Source organism: Marmota marmota, unplaced genomic scaffold (assembly GCF_001458135.2).
Source record: "Marmota marmota marmota unplaced genomic scaffold, marMar, whole genome shotgun sequence".
In the NCBI taxonomy this organism is placed as follows: Eukaryota; Metazoa; Chordata; class Mammalia; order Rodentia; family Sciuridae; genus Marmota; species Marmota marmota.
Genome location: NW_025999968.1, coordinates 51,748,778 through 51,776,080, shown reverse-complemented (window position 1 = coordinate 51,776,080; position 27,303 = coordinate 51,748,778). Strand labels below are relative to the sequence as shown.

Here is a 27,303-nt window from a genome sequence, read left to right as displayed (position 1 = left end):
ATCATGGATTGTGTACATGTATGGAAATATCACACTGTACTTATGAAATGTAGTCATTATGTATCCACTTAAAAATGCCACCTCTATTGAATGAAAAGGTTTTCACAAGCCAATGTAATACATAATGTATACGAATTTTCCATTAATATTAATAAAGATTCACGCCCACACCCAAAATGTATTAAACATTTCCTTGGTAAGCACTAGAGTTGAGAGGAGGTTTAGTTTCAAAGAATCTCTGGAAATCAGCTTGCTATTCTACTTAGCAGTTTGCTGTGGCTGCCAAGTAAACATCTGCTAATCAGGTCCCTGGATATGTAAATAATTTCCATGTGTCGTGCTTAGATTTGTTGCCAAAGACAACTAGCTGAACTTAATCTAAAACCTATTATAGGAAATATTAATACAACACAGGCCTCTGAATTGGAAAAGAGCCCGCCCCAGGTAATGACACCTGTCATCGGGGGTGGACTGTGCAGTGGGTTCCAGCATGTTTTGTCATGCTGTCTGATCTTTACTGTGTTTTAACACAGGCCCCGTTGGTCATGTAGATCTGTGTGTATGTGTTTCTTTTAATACTTTTATTAATTGCTAACTGTTGTCAGATTATTAAAGTAACTGTTTTGAAGAGCTTTACCCATTATGTTCCTTCAAGCAGTTAATGTTTTTTTTTTAATCACTTAATTAGATAAAATTCCGCCCTCCCGGATTTTTCTTAATTCAGTAACATTATCTTTTGCACCTGAAAAATATTATACTGTCATTTAAACTAGAACAGTGGGCATGACCTACATTGTTCTATTTGCCAAATTGGCAGAGAAGATGAAGAGAGCTCTTAGAGAATCAGAGTGCACCAGGGACTCCCAGCCGGGTTGGAGGGAGTGGCGCTCCTGCAGACCACGCTGCCTTCCTCTGATGTGAAGTGGATGTCATGGGTTAGAGACCCACAGCCGCATTCAGGACTTGAGGATTTGGGGAGTGTTAATGGGATGTGTGCATGTGTGGGGTGCTTCCTAGGCTTCTTCTAGACCTGGTTGAAGACTTGGGATGGCCCAGGGGAGCCATAGCTTCCCCATGTGTCGGCTCTGCACCTGGCCTAGCTTCCCTGGCACCTAGGCCACTGGGGTCACTCACCTCCAGTGTCCTTTTTCTTTAGGGATTTCTTTGAAAGGAAGAGAAATTTCTGAACCTCTGGAGTATGATTTCTCTTAATAGGATTTAAAGGGATGAAAAGACTATGATCTTGAGAGATCTTCCCCCATGATTTTTTCTGTTTTTCTGAACTGAGTAAAGACAGAGGAGTCACTTTACAACTTAAGGATGACCTTTGCAGTATCTTTGTTCTTAGGGCATACTCCTCACCACTGGGGATGGAAATGCATTTGTGTGTGTGTGTGGGGGGGGTGTGAATTTATTTCAAAATTATATGCCCACCGAGTTTTTTAAAGTCATTATTCATTTATTCAAGAACGGAGTTCCTCTGATTTGCCAGGTGCTATTGTGAAAATATTGAATCCCTGGAGTGCTGTATCTAATTTCTGATGGCAGAAGTCACCCAGATGAATATGCAGGAGCTGAGTGGGAAGAAGGAGCAGGCTCAGATGTTGATTGTATTTGTTTACGGTTCATCATAAAGGGTGTAACTCAGGAGCAGACAAGTGGAAGAAACACTCAGGGAAGGGTGTGGGGGAAGGGACTGGACCCCTGGGCTCCCGCTCAAGGCGGACCACCCTCCCAGCACCTCCAGGTATTCCCCAGCCTGGACGTTCCATACATCCACTATTAAGTCATTTGCACATCTTTTCCCTCTTCTGGGAAAAGTGATCCAGAGTGTCAGAGCCTCAGAGAAAGCTTAGGAAGTTTTTCCTCCCACACATTATTTTTCACCCAGAAGGCACGGCCATGTTTCCTCATCACCTAGAGGCATGTGCCTCCCGCCCTATTGGGGCCCCCCTGCAGGGGCTCCCTAACTGGGACTTTTGTGAAAGGGAGGTTGGTGAGAAAGTGCTGCCTGAGCTCCTCAGGCCGGACCCCACCCTAGGGAGCAGTAGCTGAGAGCTGCTCTGGCTTTGGACAGGGCAGCCTGCTCCCCCCCTCCCCCCGCTGGAGCCCGCCTTGTGAAGGAGTTGCTACCAGCCGCTGGGTGCTGGAGAGCTTAGAAACCCCGGGAAGGAGTGTTTAAAATACAGCTCTTATTATTGTCCAGGCCTGGTGATGCCCAGAGTTCAGATGATTGTCACAGCTTGTCACCACAGTTCCCAGGAGAGGGGCTGCTCCTGCCGCGCAGGGCCACCTGGGGAAGCACTATGGTGGTCAGGAGGCAGAGGAGTGAGGGCAAAATGTGGGCAAGAACCTTCACTGTGGCTTCTGAGGGCAGGAGCAGGGAGGTTTAGTGTTGCTGGCTCTGGTGCGTGATAGATACCCAGCTGTGTGCTACCTGCCCCTGGGGTGATGAGGGCAGGGAACAGTGGTCCAGAGTGTCAGAGCCTCGTAGAAGAGGTGGCCATGGGGTGGGGTCGGGTGGGGGACCCTGACTGCTGCTTGTAGGCAAGCATCTTCTGAAACTGGCTGGTCCCGGGAGGAGCATCCTTCCCAGGGTCTGTAAGGGACCAAATGCCAAAACATCAGCACAAATAGACACACTTAAGGAGAAAATCTAGGAGTCTGGGATCTACAAACTGTGATCCTTTGAACTCTTTGGCATCCCCCCATAAATTCATAAACAGTCAGACTGCCCGGCCCGTCCAGGGGTCTGAGCCGAGCTCCTCCACCCTCTTCCTGTTGCCCTGTCTCTATTCCGTCCTGGGATGAGATCAAGTGAGTGGAATGCAGAGAAGGGAGTCCCCTGGGCGACCCCCCTGACAGCCTGTGTTTAAACCCTTCCAGCCAAGACGGACACGGCGTTCAAGGCGTTCCTGGACATCCAGAACCCACGGCAGCAGCACTCGTCCACGCTCGAGTCATACCTCATCAAGCCCATCCAGAGGATCCTCAAGTACCCACTTCTGCTCAAGGAGCTGTTTGCTCTGACGGACGCCGACAGCGAGGAGCACTACCACCTGGACGGTGAGCGCACTGCAGGCCTCCCCGCTGGGCTCCAGGGGCACGCTGAGCAGCCCTTCATGTCACGACCTGTGTTCTTGCAGTGGCCATCAAGACAATGAACAAGGTCGCCAGTCATATCAACGAAATGCAGAAGATCCACGAGGAATTCGGGGCCGTGTTTGACCAGCTGATTGCCGAGCAGACTGGTGAGAAGAAAGAGGTGAGGAGCCCGTCTGTGGAGCCAGGCTCAGGTCCGCTGCTCTTCTTTTAATGAGCTGTTAGTTGTAAGTACAGGGCGGACACTGTTTATGTTGGTGGAACTCTTGCCCCATGTCCAAGGCTACATCGTGAGATGTTTTTCCTCCACTGGACTCTCTTAATATAAGAAACGTGTTCTTATTGCTTACCTCTTCCCCTTTGGGAGCTCTGGTTTTATTCTGTGCTAAGTGTGCAAATGAACTTTCATTACTCAAATCTGAGCTGTTTTAAGTACCATTAAAGGCCGAGGCGCTGTCCTCAGAGATCAGAATAACATCTGGCTTGTAGTCAGTGCTAGACAAACGTTTGTCGAATGAATGCAAGTTTTCAATGATTCTAAAATCATTGAAAAAAGATTAGAAAAGCTTAGCATAAACTGAAAGCTGTCCCCAAGTCATAGAAAGGGACTTACATGGGGGAAAAACGCAGATAATATGGAGATGAATTATAGGGATAGGATACATAATGACACCCATCATCTCTGATGGAGCAGTCTCTGTTCCAGATTCAAGTGGAGCAGTGAATTCAGGTTTGCTTTCCTCCTTAAAAATAAAAATTAAAAAGGAGAAGAAAAGCTAGGAGAAACACCCCTGCTGTGATTAGGAGATTGTTTAGACTATACTAGAGAAGACACCTTCCCTTCAGAGACACAAAAGGTCATTATCTAAGTCGATTTTTATGTCCTCAGGGAAACAGAACAAGTTTTCAGATTGTTTAAAGGTAACATTGACAAAGAGGCAAAATTGTGATATCTTAAAGAAATGAAAATAGTAAACACACTAAAATATTTAATTTACTCACCAGATGTGAGCCATCTGGGCAGGTGCTCTGAAAGCTGGCTGGCAAAGTCAGAGACCACCAGTGATGTCTGGAGAAGTGATTTGTGTCTGCAGTGAATTGTAGATGGAAGGAAGCTCTGCTTTCCACGGTGGGGGGGAGGGGAACCGGGCCAGCACCAGACTGGACAGATTTACATGTCTATTCCCTGTGCCTTGTAAGAGTTGCAAAGGCACCACACGGGCTGGAATTGGAGAGCCCAGGGAGAGCTGCAGACATTCAGTTTTCAAGTAAACACAGTTTTTCCCCTCATTTCCCTTCATGAGCAGAACATGAGAATGTCCTCAACCCTATCCCGCAGATAACTTAATCCATCAGAGATAGAAAAAAATGGATATGGCTACTCTAAAATTAGTTCCCACTTTAAAAAAAACAAAACATTTATAATAAGGAAAGAAAAATCCTGATTAAAGAAAAGGGTAAAACATAGGAAAAGGCAAGAAACCTCTCTGTATTCTGAAAACATGGACTTTACCACTTTCAATGTTTAGGTGTTTGATTTATATATATATATATAAAATCATACATATATGATTTAATGTATATTTAATATATATTGATTTAAATATTTATATACATATGTACACATACTTATTTCGAAAGTAATTTTAATATCTTTTTTATGTTGAGTACGGAATTTTCTTGTTAATTTTTGTGTGATTGAGCAATATACTTAATTCCTCCTGGTAGGCAATTTTCTTGGCTTCTTTTGTTGACTTGTATGAATAATATTACAGACACTTTTGATCATAAGATTCCTCCCTCTCCCTATATTTCAAGATTTTTTTTCGTGTGTGTGTGTGTGTGTGTTTGTTGTTTTTCATTCTGACAGAAGCACATTTTACTGTGTCACAGAAATGAACGTTTTCAGTAGACTTTGTTATATTTTCATTATGTGCTAAATTAATGGATTTCAGTGACCTTTGCAGCAAATGACGGCGTTGCTAAGAAGTAGCTGATAGGGATAGTGGATTGCAAAGAATATAAGGAAACAAAGCTGAATACACTCAGAAGTCAGAGACGGTGAAAGGGAATATGGCTTAGTTCATGTGAAACCGGAGGACCTTTGAAATGAAACTCTGACAATCAAGTAAGAAATCTGTCCAGCACAGAACAAAGAGACACAGTGCTATACAAAGCATTTCCTATGGAACTGAGATTATAAATAGAAATGAGCCAAAGATGGAAGGAGGGACCTTGACTAGATGCCAGTATTAAAGAGCAGAAAAATTGCACATTGGTATCCGAAGGTCCAAAGCCCAGAAAAAAAGTAAAGCTTGGAAAAGATATCAAAAGAGAGCAACAAAAGACTGTTTTAGCAACATAAAATGAACAAGCAGGCAAGAGGCCCACAGTGTGAACTGATTACCCAAAGGCTACTGATTACCGGAGGGGTACAACTAAAGTCCCCTTTTATTTCCTTTTTCTCCATTGAGGAAAATGGTCTTCAAACTGGAAAGGATACAATGACCTTGACTCCATAGGAATAAAACCTGGTAGAAATAATCCTGGGGCCTAGTGTGGTCTGCCCAGATCATTGACAAGTCCACACCGCCACTTGCAGCAGTGTATGGAGCACCTATGGAGACTTAGGCAGGCGGTTGTGGAGGTACACAGGTTATGTTCTGAGTCTCACAAAGGTGGTTTCGGATCCTTGCAGTTCCCTTTTAACAGCAGCATCCGGTAAAACATAGAATGGGTTCATGAACAGTTCGAGAGCAGTTAGGGGTAGGGACACGTCAATATTTGCTGGTAACTGCAGGCTTATGTTGAAATGGTGGCATTCCACAGGGACCTGAATTCTGTCTTCAGCTCTCTTTGGGATATCTCTGAAGGCAAATATGTTCACAGAAAGCAGCCATCAAGGAAATATTTTGTGCTGAATCTGGATCTTCAATCTTCTACCCCTATGATACCATCTGGGGAGTTGGGCTGGACCCCTTGGAGCATCCCTGGGTAGGAGGAAGAAGAAGCCAAGAGGGCATTTTCCCTTAGACGGCCTCAAGCAGCCTGCCTCAGCAGGTCATCCCAGTCCTTGTGAGGCAAGGGCCTTCCTTCCAGCAGAACCCACTCTTGGATCTTTGGAGGAAGATTTTGAAGGGACCAGTGAATGCCCAAGGAGGAAGCTGTTGGCCAGACCCAGTGTCCCTGACACTGACTGTCCTTAGAGTTGCCACGTAGAAACTTGTCAAGAGAAAAGCCTGGTGCCCAGGGGCTCTACAGCCCATTTTTTCCTGTGTAACAACCAAAATTTCAGTGGTTCACAGCAACAAATAAATGTCTCATGTGAGAGTGTGGGTCAGCTGAGTTTCTCCTGGTGCATGCCAAGGCTTCAGGCTCAGGTGTGCTGCTGGTTCCTTCCAGGATCCAGGTGGAAGTAGCCATAGCTGTCTTGGGCAGGTCCTTTCCATGGCTAGAAAGTAGATGCTCACAAGGGTTGGTGGGAACTTGTGCCAAATCCACTGCCTGCTCCAAATCACATGGCCATGCCCAAACTCCTATGGGTTGGGATGTACACTCCCCTCTGCCTAGTCTGGTGGGAGGTCTTAGAAAATCATATGGCCAAGGATGCTAATGTAATATGATTCTGTTGGAGGAAGTAGAGTTTGGACCATCTACCACAATGACTTTAATTGCTTTTGAAGGCTGTGGCTCAGGTAGTGCCCAAGAATTTGATTTATGTGTGTAACTGTTCTTCCATGTGGGGCTGGGGGATTCAGAATGGGTAGCAGAGACTATATAGTTCCCCGTTAGCTAATAATATCCTGTGATTTTTTTTTACTTGTTACTTCATATCTATAAATGAAGTAATATGATAGCTTACATTTTTTAACTTTTGATGTGCCAATATTCATATGACTCAGCAATAATTACAGTAATTATTATAATCCCCATTAGGGGAGGCAGTGATATCCCTGTATTCTCTACCAGTGGAGCGAATACATCTACATCGTCAGCACTGTAGCAGGTTTGGTGGCTTGAGAAGGGAATGCAAACTACATTGGTGGAGGGATTCCAGGTAGCTGCTGTGTATGCAGTGAGATCATAAATAGCAACACAAATGAGAGCCATTTGTCCCGAGGAGTTCAACTCCGAGGTTCAAATGTTTGAAATGTTGCCTTGGTGATGATGGCATTTTAGCTTGATATTTATGAACTCAGAGAGTAGAAGTGAGAGGCTAGTGGGAAGGCATATTAGAAAAAGGACTTCCAGATAATTGGTGGCATTTACAAATAGGATGAACTGTGTACTGTGATTGTTATAAAGTCTTATCTGCTGGTGTATCTGTGATGATGTTGCCAAGAGTAACCCCACAATGGGGAGGGGGTTGGGATTTTGATAGGTTTGTAAATGGACCAATGACTCCAGTGGGAAAGCTGGGTACATCACAGTAGTCCCCTCTTCCCCATGGAGGATATTCTCCCAAACCCCCAGATACACTGTTTTTTCCTCTACATATATATGTTTTTTGAGAACTCACCTTTATAGTTAAAGAAAATACTTTATAGCTTTTCTTTGGCATATCCAAATTGTCAGTATCACTACTTTTGTGCTTTGAACAAAAATAAGTGTTTTTTGAACAAAATCCCTGTAATATCATAACAGTTGATCTTAAAAATAAGGTGGCTACCAAGTGACTAAAAGGTGGGTAGTGCATACAGTGTGGATACACTGGATAATTCATGTCCCAGGAAGGAAAGAGAAGAATAGTATAGAATTTCATCACACTACTCAGAACAACACCCAATTTAAAATTTACAAATTATTTATTACTGGAATTTTCCACATAATACTTTCAGATCTTGGTTCACCATGGGGAACTGATACTATTGAAAGTGAAACTAAGAAAAGGAAGGACTACTGTATTGTGAAGTGTAAACACTGGCTACCATTGGGCTCTGTGGGTCAATATGTCTAGATGACTCTACAAACAGAATCACTTGTCTGTCTAAAGGAAGAAAAAGCAACAACAAAATTGTATAAATGCATTCTGTATGTTTCTTTAGTAATCAGAGGATTCCTGTTTCAATTTGGACTTCTAAGAGGAATTAAAGCAATTTTTTATTATAACTTCATTATATTTTTTGTATTTCAAACATGGAAGAACATAACAATACTAAAACTTGGCATTAGAAGAGTAAACTAGATACTAAAATATCCACAGCCCATTGCTTCAAGTACAGATGTGTTTATTGGGACAATAACAACTCATGAGTATTTTTAAAATGTGATCTGTCATTTTTATATGCTAATTCACTTTTAAAAATAACTTCTTTTAAATTTATAAGTAAAAATTGTCCTGGATATTACTCAGCTGACAGTGGGTTATGTCCTGAACAACACATCTTAGGTCGAAACCATCCAAATACATCTGATTAACTCACCAGTAAGCTCATCGTAAAGTTCAAAAACCCATGCTTAACTTAAACTATGATAAGGAGGGGACCATCTGTGTGTGTGTGTGTGTGTGTGTGTGTGTGTGTGTGTACACACATATATATGCATACTTGTTGTTTTGCTGTATAGAAACACTGTGGAATGGCCACATCAAGCTATTGAACTTATGGATTACCTCACATACTTACAGAAATGTTTTTAGGAAAATGTTCTCATGAAGTACAATTGACACCAGCCTCCCATATTTTAAAACTTCATGAAAATCTGAGCATTGATCACACCACCTTGTCTCTGATTTGCAGGTTGCAGATCTGAGCATGGGGGACCTTCTCTTGCACACCACTGTCATCTGGCTAAACCCACCAGCGTCTCTGGGGAAGTGGAAAAAGGAGCCAGAATTGGCAGCTTTTGGTATGTATCAGAAGAGGTTTTGGAGGAGGGGGAAAGGCTAGCTTATTTTTCAAAGCAACGCTCTTTCTTTTCTAAGACATGATTGATTAAAATAAAGCTAATTTCAGTTTAAAATTGGTCTTCCTGCTCCAGCTGCCAGTCTTACAAATACTAAATTAAACCTTCCAGTTAAATATGTACAGTGTAGTGGCCACTCAGCTGCGGGGGCTGGTGATCATGGCAGTGTCCAAGTCTATCTCAGATGTAAACACACAAACAGGAAAAGGATTTTATTTTTTTTCTGTTTGCTGCTGGTCCAAGTATCTTTTCAAGATAACGGTGTGTGAGGGTGCTTCTCAGCTGGGTGTTACTGCAGCTTGATCGGTGGTGAGGTTCTGCATAGTGACATTGTCACTAATGCAAACAGACCTGTTTGTGAATGATTTATTTTTAACAAGCTATATTTTTAATGAACTAGTTCAGATGAATGCATGTGGTACAATTAGAGATCTCATGTGATTGTACTGTATTAATATGCTTTTTGAGAGAGAGAAAAAAATTATCGGATGGTGCACTCGGAATTATGCATGATTCTGGAAATACAGCCTGTGTTTGCAGTGTAGGTGTGAGTGTGGCTGTTGCAGGGTTGTTCTTGAGCACAAAACCATCCACAGCTCATGCTTTTGTCTTACATTGTATTTTTTCCCAGCTTCCCTCTAGAAGATTCAAGGGTAGGAAATTAGCATCTACCATTCTCTTACACTATTTTTCTGGGCTGAGGGGAGGGGACATTGCTTACTGCTATTGCTCTTTGTTTCTGTTTTTTTTTTTTTTTGGTGTGTGTGTATGTGTGTGTGTTTGTGTGTGCGCATGTGTGTGTGTGTGTGTGTGTGTGTGTGTGTGACTAAAGATTGAATTCAGGGCAATTCTACCACCTCTACCACTGAACCATCCCTAGCCCTTTTTAATTTTTTATCATTTGTGATCCTTCTGCCTCATCCTTCCAGGGAGCTGGGATTACAGGCGTGTGCCACCTTGCTTACTATTTTTATATGAAGTCTTTTTTCCCCCTCTCCGTGATGTGAACAGGGTATTCCCGTATGGAACATTCTGGTGGTGTTAAATTAGAGCATTTAATTTAAAAAGTCATTGGAATTCCTATTTAGATCCACTTAGCCTTCATTGAGAAATTAGTGATATTCCTAAAATTTCACAGGAGTAGCTGTTGATGACATTTCATTAAAGAACAACAAAACGGTACATAGTATGCTGAGAAAATGTGACCAGCTAGAGCATATGGAGTATTGGGAGTGTTTCAACAAGTTGGCCATTTGGCGGGGGGGGGGGGCAGTAGTATTTACTTCCCTCCCCTGCAGGTTCACCACTTGTATTTTTTATTATGTGACGGCTTCTTGGAGAAGGCCGGGGTCTCTGATGTTTCTTACTGTGTCACTGCATGACCCAAACCTCTTCTTGTCTCTGATATAGGGCTACAAGCTAGCAGTTCCAGAGTTCAGCATTTGAATATTTCATGACTTGTCCCCTAGATTTTTACAGATTTCATGTAATTAGAAATAAACAGATTTAGAATAAGAAAATAATTTGAGTGGGAGTAAGTTAGGATCCACAGAATTTTTTATTTGTTTGGGGCCATAGAATAAATTTTAAACTTCAGGGCCATGAGTCCACGTGCTTTGCCACTGTAGCCAAAAGCAGGCTACAGACAATAAAATGAATGAGAAGCTGTTGGTGGCCATTTCTGTGCACGTGGCCTCAGGGTCTTCATTTGCCAAACCACGGTTTAAATGCTAGTTTTTGAAATGCCAGTTCGGAGGGGGACTTTGGGTGCCAATCAGTGTCCTCTGCTCCCTGGAGACAGGTGTTGGTTGCTGATCTAGGCAGGTGGGCCACCGTACCCGGTGCCTCCTGTATCCCCAGCCCCCGTGCACCCCCTGATGGCACATTTGGGGGTCACAGGGGTGAAGGCTGCGTGATGAGAGGCAAGCTGATCATTATTCAGGGTCTTCTCCAGAGCCACAGTAAAGGGAAAGAGGAAGGATTAAAATTGGGATTATGAGGGCGACTGACTGAAGTCACCATAATGAGCTTATTTACGGATAGGTCATAAATGAGGTCGTTAAAGGTGTCAGCTTTGACAGTTCTGATGTGATTTCAAGGAGCAAAAGCAGAACTAAAGGAGCCTTAGAAATGGGTTTTGAAGTAGGGAAGAGAGGCCGGGAGAGAAGTAGGTTAGTTACCATCAGTCAGACCGCTTTCAGGTTGAAATGTGGTTGCTTTTTGTTTGGGTTTAAGCCTCTAATCTCAGGAAGTAGGACAGCTTTCTTCTGAAACTGACATGGGCTAGCTGTCGCCCCAGACCCTGTTTTACTCTCAGAATGGTGAACGGGGACTGAATGTTAATGATCATGACCTTAATAAAATAAAAACAGCTGGGCACGGTGGCACCTGCCTGTAATCCCAGCGGCTTGGAAGTCTGAGTCAGGAGATCGTAAGTTTGAGACCAGCTTGGGCAAATTGGCGAGACTCTTGTCTCAAAATAAAATTTAAAAATGGCTGGGAGTGCAGCTCAGTGGTAAGGCGCTTGCCTAATGTGTAAAGTCCTAGGCTCGATCCTCTAGTACTGCCAACACTAACAAAAAACAAACCACCCCCTCCCACATACATATCTTATGTAGGCTTCTGAGGTGTGTTAGGTATTTAACATTTAAGGCACGGAGAAGGAGCTTTAGGCTGACAAGGGTGTCTTGCAGTCAAGGCCGTATCTAAAGGAATCAGGCAACATCATTAAGGAGGAGTAGGAGGTATTGGTGGTTCCAGCCAGGTGGAGGCTCACTTTCTTGCTCTCTTGCTGTGATCCATGATGGTCAAGGTCAAGATAACTTGAGGCAGGTACATGAGCCTTCTTAGAGCAAATCACAACATTGAGCTGTGGTCCCAATAACCTGAGAGACTATGTTCACTGGATTTTATCTCCTGTAGTGGAGGTCAGTCACCTTTAAGGGGACCCAACTGTCCTGGCCACCATGATTTCTGAAGGCTTCATGGTAGTTACCAAGGGTCTGGGGTTGCTGATGCTCAGCTGCTATGCAGAGCTTCTGTGGTCCCCTTAGGTCAGTAAGAATCTCTGGAAGGAAACCTTCAAGCCTCTTCTGAGAACCTTGAGATGCTAAGAGGGGTGACAGGCTGGAGCAGCCTAGACCCATGGTGGCCTTGAGGTCTTGGCAGCTCAAGGCTTATTTCTCTGCAGTTGACCTGACCTGAGTGTGATGGAAAATGAGCCAGATGCTTTGGGATGGTCTCCCAAGGCCAGGAAGCCTGGTGGCCCAAATGAGAATTCTCTGAATATTCATTTCCTTTTCATTCTGTGGCTGGGACACCAGGCTGTGCCTCCTGCTACAGCTTCATGACTAGATGGTTCCTGGGGGGTTAGAGAAGGAAGGGATAGAGAGGCTACCTTGGGATGTTGAGGGGTAACCACCACAAAACACCATAAATTGGGTAAACAGAACTTTATTCCTCACAGTCATAGAAACTAGACAGCCAAGATCCCACTCCCTCCGAGATGATGCCTTCTAGGTGGGTCTCCACGTGGCAGGGAAACCCAGGCATCTCTCCCAGTCCTATCCAAGAGGGCAGAATCCTCATGGCCTAATCATGTCCCAGAGGCCCTAGTCCAAAACCATCACATTGGTGATTAGTTTCAACATTCAGGGAGAAAACAGACACAGACCATAGCAGAGACCCTGACAGAGAATGGAGTGCGGGCTAGAATCGCCCTTCTCTTCTTCTGCCACCAACACTAGCTCCCCCTCAGAGAGAGTCAGAATCACTGCATGTTAAATAAACATGTCTGGCACTGCTCAACGAATTTCCTGGAATATTATGCATAACTCTTGTCATATGTCCCCACCCCTGAAAGAACATAAGAACAAAACTATATATTCACTACTCCAAAGATTACTCAGATTTAGTGTGTTTGTAAGAAGTGGAATTGCAATTCTACTTCATAAACTAATTTCCTTTCTTTAGGTCAGAAAGATGAATTTTATTTCCTGAGTTATGAATCCTGGTGTGCGTGTGTGTTATTGACCTGATTTTCATAAATGTAAATTACCTTCAGCAAATAATAGAGACATTTGCATTATTTCTCCAACTACTTAGTACATTTTTGTTCAATATATACCAGCTTAAAGTTTTAACCTCTGAATAATATAACTAAAATAATGTTTTTCCTGAAAGTTTGGGGAAGCAGTGTCATTTCCATTGATTTAGACTTTCTCTGTTTATTTTGGACCTGGAAATTTTTGTCTAAACAGCCCTTTGACTTTCCTGAATGTGAATGGAGGGAAGGTAGGTGGGGGTCAGTCACCTGGGTGCCCCCTGCCCTCCCCCCCAACCTGTGGTGTCCTTACCACATGTTATGGAAGTTAAGGGGGAAGCCCCACGCATTTCCTGCCATAACTGCCTTTGTATGTTTGTTTTTTTTCCAGTCTTCAAAACTGCTGTGGTCCTCGTGTATAAAGATGGTTCCAAACAGAAGAAGAAACTTGTAAGGCTTCTCACGTCACCCCACAGTTTGCAAGTTTCTCTCCTTCTGCTTCTCAGTTGTATCTGCCTAAGTCTATCCCTGTGTTGGCCAGAGCCGCCTTGAGTTGTTCTCTTTTGTGTATGTTCCTGAGGACTCTGGTGGAGACCACCTGCCCATCTGCCTTCTTTCAGGCAGGCTCATGTTTAGAGCATGAGAATGAATGGCCGTTGCCGACCCCCGTGGCCCAAAACCTTTCTGACACTATTTTTCCTTTCTCTGTTGCCTCTGCTCTTTTAAGATTCCTTTTTTACCTTTTTTTTACTGTTTCTCTCTCTTTCCTACATTGGATCAGCAAACCTATTTGCACACCCTGGGCATAGTTATCCCGCACCCCCTCACTTTCAGCATCATGAACAAAAGGTCGTGGGAGTGGAGTTCCTTTGGGCATGTGCTGCAGTTAACTGAGTAAGAAATGTAGGGACCTGATCCCGGGTAGATGCGCTTGTGCTCCACAGCTGCTCCTTCTCTGCTGCAGGTGGGATCTCACAGGCTGTCAATTTACGAAGAGTGGGACCCCTTCCGGTTTCGCCACATGATCCCCACTGAAGCTCTGCAGGTCCGCGCTCTGGCAAGTGCAGGTAACGTTGCCACGGGCTGGACTCGGATTTCTCGAGTGTGTGAGCTGTTTGTTTGTGTCCGTGCTCCTGGTCCAAGCACCCTACCATCTTTCTGCCTCTCCCCTTTCCCTCGGTCCCTCCACTGCTTCTTACTTACTTGGCCAGTATTGAGTGAAAGAATGAATGAATGAACCGAGTAGATGAACGAACTGAGTGAAAAGATGTGGAATATCTTCAAAGTTGCTCCAAGGAATTGGGGTCATTCTGTGACGTGTGCTAATGATATGATAATGACCGACATCTCAGTAGCAACGGGCCTTGAACTTCTGGAAAGAGTTCTTGAGACCATGAGCAGACATAGCCCATGCAAATGACTTATTTGCCTTTTAACCAAGCAACCCAGAAAGACCACTGGAAGCATGAAAGAGCCATTGAACACTCATTTCTTTGCCTGGAGTATGACACATCTCAAGTCTTTGGTACTAGTGTGAAGGCTTTTGAAATGTTGGCTCTTTTTCTGTCATCCAAATTGTAGTGAAGTAAGTTGTTGGGTAGCAACCAGCATGCTTGATGATATGGTTCAATGATGCTTTAAACACATGGGAAGTACATGTCAGCAGGTTATCAACTAAGAAAGTCAATACTCCAGTCACTCAGCTGGGCTTCATTTGAGGCCAAGTTCTGGAAGGGGAAATTAATAATGGCTCCCCCAGGCACATCCTGGAAAGAGCATCTTTGGGAGTCACATAGAAATATTGGCCACACCTATTCCTTCTCCCACCTGGACAGCAGGTATTGTTTCAGGTAGTAAAGTGAGGCTCCAGGAGGGACTCTTATTACTATGTCTTGATTCTGGCATCAAATGTGACCTTGGTTCTTACTGTCTGATTTGTGTGGCTCAGACTCTCCTTGTCTCCACTTGCCGGCTCCATAAGCAATAAAGCTGAGTCTCATTCTCACAAAACCAACTACTTTGATATCCCAAGGAGAGCACTCTTGCAATATTTGATGCATTTCAATTATTCCCCCAAATTAAAGTACATATACCTTCCTTTACAGTTGTCCTTTGTGGTAGGAAAGCACAAATGCAAAAACAATATATGTGAAATATATGTGGGATAATTATCCACCTTAGGAAGGTTTCTGTCTAAGCTTCCAGCAGTGATTTACCATGAGGCATTTTACTTATAATTGACTTGTAAAGTCAATTTGCAGGAATTTGCAGAAACTCATAGAACATGGGTCTACAAGCATTTTGAGGTTTAGAAACTTACACACTAGCATTGTCCTCTTTAGAATCTTTGCTTCTAAATTAGTTCATGTTTCCTTGCACTAGGTTTATAAATGGGAAGTTATTCCTCCAGCTAGCTGCAGGCGTCTTTGCCAAGAATTCTGCCTCCATTAAGGACTAAACACACAAAGACTTTACATTTTCAAAACAAAGCTATCTTTGTGATATGACATTTCATTCTCACCCTCTATTTTTCATTCAGATTCTTTACAACCATCAGGACAGAAACACATTTTAATTGTTGGAAAGACTACTCAACATGTTCCTCATTATGAAGTAAATGCCAGTGGATCTGAGAGTCAGAATGTGGATTTTCTAGATTTTAATCTTAGTTGAAGAATATTTGTAAGACTTGGTGCAGTTGGATTCTGGTTGGAGTTAAATAATGTAGGCACAGTGAGGGTTTGTGACCAAGGTTCTGTACCATTGGATTAGAGCGGGACCTCACAGTGGGCTGCTTCTCTGTCTAAAGCATGTAGTTCCTTTCACAAACACTTTATTCATGACTTAACATGATGGTGTTGGCGTTGCAAAGCATGGAAATTACAGTTAGCCATCTGTATTCCAGGGGCTCTGTCCGTGCTCATAAATTTAGCCAACTGTGGATAGAAAAAATTGGGAAAAAGAAAACATACACAGCCTTATTTTTCTTATTATTATTCCCTAAACAATATAGTATTACATGATATTTATAGCGTATTAGGTATTGTAAATTACCTGGAGATGATTTAAAGTACACAGAGTCTATACACAGGTTATATGGAAATACTAGGACATTTTAGGTAAGGGATTTCAGCATCCTCAGATTCTAATATCCATGAGAGTCCTGAAATCACCCCCTTGGGAATTGAGGGTGACTATATTTGAAAACATAGCTATTCCTCATCTTTGTAGTGTGCCATTTTTTGCTTCACTGAGAGAGGGCACTGTGGGAAAGTTGGGAAGAGAAGTTCCATTAGGTTTCCAGGGCAGCTCACAAGGTCAGGCCTGGTCACTTAGCGGGAGGGCTCCCCCAGCAGCCAGCAGTGGCCTGACACCTCTTGTCATTGGCCTGATGAAAATGTGCACTGTTATCCTGGGTGCTGTGTAGTCCAACTGTTGCCAAAAGAACTAATCACTTAATTGAAATAATTTTAGCTGCACAGCTGAAAGACTGAATTCCTCAATCAATATGATTTCTGAAGGGCCTTTTAGACCTGCTAGAAGGAGATTTTTGCAACTCTTTGCAAGAGTTTTTTTCTTAGTGCATATTAATTTTTTGATCTCTCCCTTTAGATCCTAGGAAGGGAGTGAAGACTCTTCGTTCTTGTGCTGCTCTGCAATACTTGGTCATATACCACAGTTCGAAGAATGTTTCTATAAACATGTAAATAAATCAATTTGAAACGTACCCTAACATGTCCTTGTTTTAACTTACCTAGATGCAGAAGCAAATGCCGTGTGTGAAATTGTCCATGTGAAATCGGAATCTGAAGGGAGGCCAGAGAGGGTCTTCCACCTGTGCTGCAGGTAAGCCCGAGAGTCCAGGCCACAGCACCCACCATCCAGCCTTTGGTGTTTGATACACAGCCTGCACCTGCCCGTCTCCATGTGCATTTTTAGTGTTTTTTATTTATTTTAATTTGAGAAATTAACCTTTTTCAAATAACAGTAATTGGATAAATTGAAGGTATTAGAATATAGACAATAATCTGGTTAGTTTAGTATCTATCTAAAAGCATATAGGAATTTTCATATACAGTCAACATTCCAGAGACGGCTTTCTTTCTGTGTTTACCTTGTATAAAACAGGAGGACAGGGTGGTGCTATGTTGTTGTGTTTGAGCACGTTGTTTACACTGTAAAACCTCTGAGGTGCAACTGATGGGCAGTCTGCTGGGAGGAGGGTAGTGACGTGAAGCCACTACCATCAGGATTCCTGATGAGTTTTTTAATATCTTTATTTTGTTTATTTATTTTTATGTGGTGCCGAGGATCAAACCCAGTGCCTCACATGTTAGAGGCAAGCGCTCTGCTACTGAGCCCCAACGCCAGCCCTCCTGATGATTTTGAACAGCCTCAACATAGGGAGGCTGGCCACTCTTGATCACCTACAGATCTTGAGTGGACACTAAACTTACAATGTGGGCTTCTTGTTCTTCTTCTTCTATCACCTTTATGAGAATTTGAGATCTCCCATGTGTAGCCAATTCTGTTTTATTTTTTCCCCTAGAAATATTAAGATAGGGGTTGGGGTTGTGGCTCAGTGGTAGAGCACTTGCCTGGCCTGGTAAGGCACTGGGTTCAATCCTCAGCACTGCATAAAAATAAATTTAAAAAAAAGAGAGAAATATTAAAATAGTTAGTCTCAACAGACTGCATCGTACTGGCTTTAAATATGATCCACAGTTAAACCTTCTTTAGTTTACTCATAGGCACTCATTAGTTTCCTCAATAGTTATCCAGTACTTTACACAGAGAGAGTAGTAGTATGCTGTGAGTTACTCATAAAAAACAATATGATCAATACTATCATGATTATTAATGGTATTTTATAATGCTGTTGCTAGTATAATAAGAAGGTGCATTTGCCAAACACAGATGATACTAACCGTTGTCATTCATTATTTCATTTCATTATTAAAGGGGGCTAAGGCTCATAGGGGGCTTTTTGACCAGTGGGTTATAGAAAACAAACACTGGATTCAACTTAGGTGAACTTAGCTTTAAATGCCATATTTTGTGTGGCTACATCCCCTCTCTCTGTTGAGTGACAAGTGTCAACAAACGACAGAAACCTAGGAAGCTGTCAGGAGTAAAAGGAAAAATTTTTTGAAACATTGCACATGTGTTTTGAACATTGCCTTACCCTCTGCAGAGGCTGTTCCTTTTGAGATTTTGCTGGTAAAGTACCTGGGGCTCAGCAATCCTGTCTAGAGCTGCCATGTGTGTTGTCGATAGGGAATACCAGCTGAAGCTTACCTGGGTAAAAATACTGTGAACTAGCAAAGAAGAGCTCACACCTAGGAGGCACATTTTTCCCCAGGAAAATTAGGACCGGGGATGATTTGACAGTTTTTAACAATGTAGCCTTCATTCTTCACCTGCTGAAATAGATGGTGGGAGGAGCTGCCATTTAATAGCAGGGACACAAGAAGAAGCTAAGCGCATTGGGATATCTGTCTGCAGAGATGCAAGAGCCTGGGGCTCAATTTTCCTCAAAAAAACGTTTTAGAAAGTAAGGCTGCCTTAAGTGCCAAGGCAGAATTTGGCACCTTCCTGCTACAAAATCCATTGATCTGTTGGTTAATGGGATTCTCTATCCCAAATTGGCTGCAGAAGATGAATCACAAAGCAGAAAGGGAGAAGAGAACAGCTCGTGCAGAGGAATTGGAGCCATACCCCCAGTCTTTACCCTTTGGCCCCCAGGGATATTTGTCTGGCTGCACCTGATAGCATGAATACCCTCTCTGTGTTAAGGGCTATTTCTCTAACCCATGTAAACCTTCTTTTCTTAGCTCCCCAGAGAGCCGAAAGGATTTCCTGAAGGCTGTGCATTCGATCCTGCGAGATAAGCACAGAAGACAGCTCCTTAAAACTGAAAGCCTTCCCTCATCCCAGCAGTATGTCCCTTTTGGAGGAAAAAGATTATGTGCGCTGAAAGGTGCCAGGCCAGCCATGAGCAGGGCAGGTACTGTGGGGATTCAGACGTACAAGATCCCCGTCACCCCCACTCCACTCTAGAACTCCAGAGAGAGCTTGACTTCATGTTTTGCAAGAGTGAGATGTGGCCCTGGGGGGCTTACGTAGGAGTACCTTTCTTCCCTGGTATGAGGGTCCCTGCCTTTCCCATCATCCCGGGGTTCCCTGGGACTCTGCCCTTCACTTTCCCTTCCTTCCACCTACCCTTTGCTGCCCCTCCTGTTGGCTGTGAGCTCCCTGTCTTCTGCCAAGCAGCAAGCCAGCGCATCCTCCCTCTGGAGTGGCCCTCTTAGCCTGCTTGTGGGGTGAGAGTTGCTGCTTTGCATGACGCTCAGCTTGGTTGAGCAAAAGCAAACGCATCGTGTCAGCAAAGTCACAGCCCACCGTCCTGAGAAGGTGGTGGCTTTGTTATCTGGCAGCACAGCAGTGAGGATTCTGGTTGGACAGACCAGATGACACATCAGATTTTGACCCTGCCTTGTGCCTGCCACTTTATTTTTATTCTCAGTGTTAGTTAGGGGACATTTTAAGCCACTCCTGGAAAAAGAGGAATCTGAGATGCAAATGGTCCCAAATAGATATTCCTGTGGGACTTATCCCATCAATCTGGAGCGGGGAGGAAGGAAGATCAATATCACTATCTATAAATGGCAGTAGAACATATCTAGGAAGAAAGGTATTATCACAGCACTACGAGGTACTAAATGACATCAAGATCTTAACATTATAATCACTCCTTTCTAAGAGGCAGGCCAGAATTCTGCAGGGATTCCAGTTAAAGAGGCTTCCTTTGCATTTGCCAAAATAGTTTCTAACTTTTGTCCCAATTCCCTTTACACTGGTTCTCAGTGGGGTTCAAGAGGTGTGGACAGAACTGTGAATGGTTGAAGGGTTTTCATAGACACATCCTATCTAAGTTGACATGGGCTATTACATTCTTTAAGCACCGTAAGTAGGGGTTAGGGTTATCTTAGATTTATTCTCCAACCAGTTGGAAATCTAGTTAAGCTAACACCCAACACTTTATGGGGTTCTCCAAGGTATCCTAAGAGTCACAAATGCACCCACATCCACAGTTTCTCATGGGGTTCCCATGTGAAGACAGTTCATCCACCCTTTATAGCTCACTGGAGGGAATTCTGTCTTGGAATAATCTCATCTGCTTCTCTTATTACTGGGGAATGTTTAATTGAGAACATTCCTATTCTCAGGGAACCCGCCCATCAGTGGCCAGGATTCATTTCTTAATGAACCAAAATTCAGAGCTGCTTCTGCTTTGAACCCATCAGGTTTAGTCTTTAGGATCTGCAGAAATGTTCCTGCAGAGATCATTTTGGAAAGAAAAGCAAAACAACCTGCAACCTAAATCATCATCATCATGAATCCCCAGGGAAACCCTTGATGTCACAACCTGTTGGATTTGGATGATTGAAAGATGTTCCTGCCTCATGGCTCATTTTTGGCCAAATGAAGTCTTGATCACTCTGCTTCCAAGGCAGCTATGATTAGAATGTTCATGTTTGATGATTTAAAAAAATGGTACTTGAGTGGATCAGCCCTCAGCACTTGCTTAGCAATGAACACTGGAAATATCCAAATCCAAGATTGTCTTCCTGAAAGACTGGGAAGAACCCACTAATATTAACTGGGTTATTAAATATCCTTTTAATAAAGGATCTGTACTCATGCTTCATTCTCCATTGTCATGAATACCCAGGTAGTTTATTTCTACCTCTGTTCTGTTTGATAATATAGTAAAGAAACATATCCTGCCTCCATATTTGTTTGAAAAGTACTATACTTCTGCCAGTGACCCATTTAAAAAAAAAAAAATATATATATAGTATATATATATATATATATATATATATATATATATATATATATATATATATACANGACCCATTTAAAAAAAAAAAAATATATATATAGTATATATATATATATATATATATATATATATATATATATATATATATACACACACACATATATACATATATAATATATATTATATATATATGCCATTTACTTATAAATTTTTGGACTTAAAAAGCAACTGAAAGAGTTTATACCTACCATTCATATTCTAAGACCAATATTTTCCTATATTTTCATTATCACTTATCTGTCTGTCATTCATCAATTCTTCTTATTTTTGACACATCTCAAAGATACGGATATTACCACACTTCACCCCTCTGTACTTTAACATGCATATCGTTCACAGATACTTCCAGTAGCCTGATTTTGAATTTGGATAATTCTAATGAAGTGGTTAGAGAGAGCCAAGGTCTGCTGTGGTGAGGTTAAAATAAAATTGGACAGGGATTTATGCTTCTTCCCAATGAAGTAGAGTAGGTTTTGTCTTTCAGTTATTTATTTATTTTTCTTTCCTTTTGCCATTTTGCCTGGAAATGGTTTTCATCCCCCTCTCTGAGCGAGAGCTGTGCCCATTGAGATGACAGTACTCAGAATGGTGGTGGGCACACAGGTCTCAGACAGAGGATGGCTTGTCCAATGGCTTAGGCCAATGTCGAGCTCTTCAGCCTTGTACCTGCTGTATTTGAAGTCAAGACAGCATTTTGCAGTAAACGAAAACAGGCAGCCTCCTTCTGGCAGAATCTAGCAATGATGGCTTTTAGGACTTCAGTTTCTGTAAAGCATCCCCTGACTGCTGCATAGGCTCTTCCCTGCCACAGGAAAGCCCACGATGCATTTCACCTTTTTGTGTTTAATGCAGCAGCCACTTTACTCTCGAGGGAGAAATGGCAGCATTTCCAAGTGAGCCAGAGTGTGAGTGTGTGTGAGAGAGAGAGAGAGTGTGTGTATGTGTGTGTGTAAGAGAGAGAGTTTGCTTGCTTGGTTGGGTGGCATCCCTTGTTTGCTTGTTTTTAGTAATTCTAACTTCCTAGAAGGCAGTAGGGTAAAAGAATGAATTAAAAGCTGAGTTTTTCTTACTTTTACTCACTTTATACAGCACTTTGTTGCTCAGCTGCCTGACTGTTTCTTGTTCCACTCAGGCACTGGCTTCTTAATTGCATTGTGGTAGAATGATTCACAAAATGCAGTTAGGAGGGACTGAGGCTCTCATTTGCTTAGCCTCACAGTTTGTGTGGGACTTTGTCTGAAAGGGGACAGGAGACTAATAGACATTTCCATATATATCTGAGAGCTACTTTATTTGTATTTTTTTTTCCACGTACTCCTTCAGAAGGGGGTGGCAACCTTAATCAGCACGTACTCAAAAAAAGTTAAGTTCAGGTTCCCAGAAAGCACCAGTGCTTCTGCATCCTTGGTGCATCATGGTAGTATCTCCAAAGACAGCATCCCCCTCACTTACTGAAGAATAGCTGTTCTAGCCAAGTGACCCTGGGACAGCCCTGAGGGATCTTCCCCATTCTGTGCTATAAGATGTCATCGGGTTGAGACATCACTCACTGATCCCAAGATTAGAGGTGCACTTGAGAGCTACAGAGTCTGTGTTACCTGTCTCCCAGATGCACAGGCTAGAGTAATAGGTCATTTTAAAGGGTGTTGAGTTCTCCTTCTCCATAGCCTACACCCTCTCCTGTGTCCTGCCTACTCCCTTGGGTCAGTTGCTACAACACCCTCTTAGGTCCAGACATCTGAGCAAGATGGATGGTGACCTCTAGCCTCCAAACCCTGAGCCCCAGAGACTGTCAAGGTGCTAAGTGCATATCACCTCATTGTTGTGTTCCTTTCCTTTGCTTTCTGGATTTCCATCTCATGGTGAAGCGTGTGGGGTTTATTTTTGTGTTTTTGTGTGTGTGCGCAGTGTCCGCCCCAAGCAAGTCTCTTGGGAGGAGGAGGCGGCGACTGGCCCGCAACAGGTTTACCATTGATTCTGATGCCGTCTCCGCCAGCAGCCCGGAGAAAGAGTCCCAGCAGCCCCCCGGTGGCGGGGACACTGACCGATGGGTAGAGGAACAGTTTGATCTTGCTCAATATGAGGAGCAAGATGACATCAAGGAGACAGACATCCTCAGTGACGATGACGAGTTCTGCGAGTCCGTGAAGGGCACCGCAGTGGACAGAGACCTGCAGGAGCAGCTTCAGGCTGCCTCCATCAGTCAGCGAGAAAGAGGCCGGAGAACTCTGGATAGTCACGCGTCCCGCATGACCCAGCTCAGGAAGCAGACCGCCCTGTCGGGCATCAATGGAGGTCTGGAGAGCACCAGTGAGGAAGTCATTTGGGTCAGGCGTGAAGACTTTGCCCCCTCCAGGAAACTCAACACTGAGATCTGACTGTGTCGTGTCCCCCAGAGGATTTGTGTACATACTTCTCCCACCGCCCCACTCTGCCCGCCCTCCTGTCCCATCCTCGAGAATGTCCCCTTAGGTCGCACTCTTGCACACACGGTTCCGGCAGCTGACTCGGTTCTGAAGCCATGTAGCCACCCGCCTTCGTCATTCTTAACAACATCAGAAAGAATTGTTCAAGCTGGAGTCCTGTCCTCTGTATATCACCAAGGGCTTTTATTTATTCTCAATTAATCAGGGCCTGCAGAATCAGAAGAAATAATCTATAGCACTGGAAAGCAGATCCCCCCGCCCCCAGCAGCTAGGACAGATTGATTTAAGGGATAGCACACACAAAGAGATGACACACCCCGTCCTGTCTGAAGCCAGTGTCCTAGCTGGGGAAACCACTTGCGAACACACAACGGAACAAGACGAAGTATCTGTACAGCTTGCAGGATTCGCCCTCCCTCTCTCTTCTGTGTCTGAGGGTATCAGTGTACTTTAAGAATGTGTGAGGAGAGGGTGGTCTCATTTATGTCTTGATGAGCCTTTTATTTTTTTCTCCTGTTTTGAACTATGGCTGGTCTGACTCTATGTCGGTGTTTGGAAGCTCTAGTTTTGCATAGAATTATAAAGATGCCAAACTCTTGTAAAAGAGATCCAAATTTATCACTTGAGAGAAAAAAGAAGAAAAACTATTTTTTTGTATTTAACCTGTGATGCAGGGGCACAAAGAGATGAGAATTTTACAGTGTTAGATGTAACTCTGAGTCTAGAAATGAGCATATAACCTTTTGCAGAGAGTGAGGCATGGTGACTTTATATTTATACACGAAAAGCCAAGAAGAAGCTCATGGTAAGGATAAATGTTGCTTTTTTAAGAAGCTTTTTTTTTTTTTTAATGTTTGAGTCTATATTTGAGATGGGAGTTTGGCTGGGTGACACAAGACAGGGAATGGGCTGTGTGTGCGTCTGTAGCACATGGCAGGGGAGGGAGCCTCCTTCGCGTGGGGTTGCCATGGTGATCATTGATTGGTTTTTCCCATCAAAACTGCATCTTCATCGTAGATGACCCACCCCTTCCCTGACAGCCCATAACCAAACCTCTGAACCAAACAACCTCTTCAAAAACATCTCTTGCATTTAACACGTTCTTCATGCCAACAAAACAGGGTAAACATGCTGATAAAGCTAACATTCTAAACAGATATCCAAATAGAAGAACAAAAACAAGTTTTAGCACTTTCAAATTTTTTTTTAAAAAAAAGTTTATAGTTTTTTTTTTTTCCTTCTTCCCATTTCACAATGTCCACTTCCTAAGAAGGGTTTAAATAATATGAAAACTTTCTTTTTGGGGAAAAAAAAAATATCTATTTGGTGTTTGACACATCAGTAGGTACTTTAAAGACCTGAATTTTATAGTAGCTTTAGGAATTATATTTTATAAGAATCAGTTATGACTTTATATTTCCAGACAATAGAGAGTTCAGAACATCTTGCTCCGTGCCCCTGCTTGCTTTTCCCTCTCTCCCATCCTACGTCCCTCCCCCTTTCGGGTTTCCAGGGCTCTGAGCTTGATCTTTTGAAAATTTTATTCTATTAAATTTTTGCTATATCTTCTGGTTTTCTTAAAAAGCTTTAGAATGGTTTCTATGCCCTTTGTATCACCGCATTGTTCCATATCATCTCGGGTTCGATTGTGTCTGGATGGAAAACTGAAGCAGAGGCGTCGAATAGTTGAATTTACTGGTCCCCCTGCAGCGCGTCCATGGAAAATACTGGAGAGTCTGGTGCTTGGAGAGGGTGCCATTGTCTCTTGTACATAAGGTCATGACGTGTCGATGTCAAAAGTTCTTATATATTTCTTTTATAAGCTGAAAGAAGGTCTATTTTTATGTTTTTAGGTCTATGAATGGAACGTTGTAAATGCCTGTCAAACAATAAAAATATTGAAAAGTACCAGTATGGTCCTGTGCCTTTTTGGGGCTTGAAGATGAGTAGAAATAGGACTAGAAAGAGTCCCTGGGGGAAAAAATTCTGGGAATATCTATATTAAAAGTCCCTCTTATGATCATCAAGGGAAGCTGTTTTGGTAAGGCTTGAAGTTCTAACCAAAACAGAAAAGAAAATTTTTAAAAAGAGGGAAAAAGCCCTATAGTTCCTTGACATCTTGGTCTAAAAGCTTGGAGAATAGGAAATATCAAAAATATACATCCATTACCCATAGTGGGATGACAGTCATCCTTCAGTATCTGCAGAGTGATTGGTTCCAGGACTCTTGTGGGTACCTAAATTCAGGGATCTTCATGTAAATAGAATAGTATTTACATATAACCTAGCCAAGTCCTTTTGTATACTTTATATACAAATAAAGTAATTATTATAAGTAATCTCTGGATTACTTATAATACCTAATACAATGTAAATGCTATGCAGATAGTTGTTTATACTATAATGTTTAGGGAATAATGACAAGAAAAAAGTCTACATCTTCAGTAGAGTTTTTAAGAAGCAGTTGGTGTTTGGTAGAACTGATTTGTTTTCCAGGTCTCCTGCCCCATCCTGGAGGGAGCAGGTGGAGGGGTGCATGGGGAAGTGTTGGGGTGGTGTGCAGAACTCAGGACTGGATGAGGGAACTCGTGGGTCATTCCACAGTTTGTCACTGGTGGCCTGCTGCCTGGATTTTTCATAGACTCACACACACACACACACAATGTTAAATATGATTTGGCCAGCTTTCTCTTCTGTCAGAGTCCCCTGACCTTTCTCCGGAATCCCTTATAAACCTTACCTAGTCCGAGGTATCCACCCACACCTGCCTTCCAGGTAAGAAGGTTTTCTCCTTCCTATGTAAGGTGATCTAGAACAATCCTTCCTGACCCTGCCGAGCTCTGCTCTGTGGCTCCTTGCTGTTCCTGTGGAGGTCTGTGGACCACAGCATCAACCCCCAGAGCTTGTGAGAACAGTAGAAAATGGGCCTTCAGTACAGACGTGAAAATCAAACCGGATTTTTAAAAAGAAATTATTTGTTTTAATTAGTTATACATGACAGTAGAATACACTTATATACTTTGATATATCATACATAGATAGGATATAATTTCTCATTTTTCTGAGTATACATATTATAGAATCACATTGGTCATACAGTCTCATATATACATAAAGTAATGATGTCTGTTTTGTTCTAAGAAAATCACTGGATAGTTCAGAGGCATGTTCATTTGAGAAACATCAGTTTGATGGCCTCCCCATGTTTTGACGTTAAACAGTGATTTAGAGCCACGACACTTTCATAGGCACCGTGCATCAATACATTCATTTGAAGATACAGAAAGATTTCTTTCCGTCCTCCTTGGGACTGTCTGAAGCCACTTTAACACTTACTGATAAAGTCATCCCAACAGTTTGTCCTCCGGTGTTAGTGATATTTAGTGGCTTGGGCTGCATTCCCGAGTAGCCCTGTGCAGAGAAAGTGAGTGCTCAAAGTCAGGTACAGAAGAACAATCCCAGGGCCTTTCCCCCTCTAACAATTTCTTTTTCAGTCACATATCCCACCTGCCTGGCAGAAACCATCCTCACTGCCCCTGACTCTCCCTGGCTGTCAGGGTTTGGGGCATTGGGTAAGGTCCTTGCCTCCAGTCTTGGTGTCCATTTGTCTGCAAAGGCTACTGTAGCGATGGCCAATGCTCCTGCGCTCAGGGTCCCTCTTTGGAGGTGGGCTCTCCAGTGTTTCCAGTTGCCCAACTCCGAGCTGCGCCCCCGAGTTATCTCTGTACTCAAGTCCTCAGTGTTTTGTCTGCTCCCTGTGCTGTTGCTCAAGTTCTGGCCCCTTTAGTCCCTCAGCCCTCTCCGGCCCCTACCCCCAGCCAGTGGATGTGCCCTTTCTGTGCAGGGTGGATATGGGGAAGGAGGGGGAAGAACAGTGGAAAAAAGCCTTCTTCACCTGTAACCGACTTTTTATCCCTCCC

At 43.1% G+C, this 27,303-nt stretch overlaps 1 protein-coding gene across 1 annotated transcript in view; it reads left to right on the top strand.

The window, feature by feature from the left end:
* Window positions 1-25,291, top strand: part of Tiam1 (TIAM Rac1 associated GEF 1) — a 182,295-nt gene extending 157,004 nt beyond the window's left edge. Inside the window, exons 21-28 of the mRNA XM_048803941.1 lie at window positions 2,887-3,066; window positions 3,147-3,265; window positions 8,841-8,949; window positions 13,440-13,498; window positions 14,013-14,115; window positions 16,807-16,894; window positions 18,883-19,055; window positions 22,866-25,291. Of these exons, the coding sequence (XP_048659898.1) occupies window positions 2,887-3,066; window positions 3,147-3,265; window positions 8,841-8,949; window positions 13,440-13,498; window positions 14,013-14,115; window positions 16,807-16,894; window positions 18,883-19,055; window positions 22,866-23,335 (1,301 nt within the window). The 3' untranslated portion in view covers window positions 23,336-25,291. The remainder of the gene's footprint in view (window positions 1-2,886; window positions 3,067-3,146; window positions 3,266-8,840; window positions 8,950-13,439; window positions 13,499-14,012; window positions 14,116-16,806; window positions 16,895-18,882; window positions 19,056-22,865) is intronic.
* The last annotated feature ends 2,012 nt before the right edge of the window (window positions 25,292-27,303 follow it).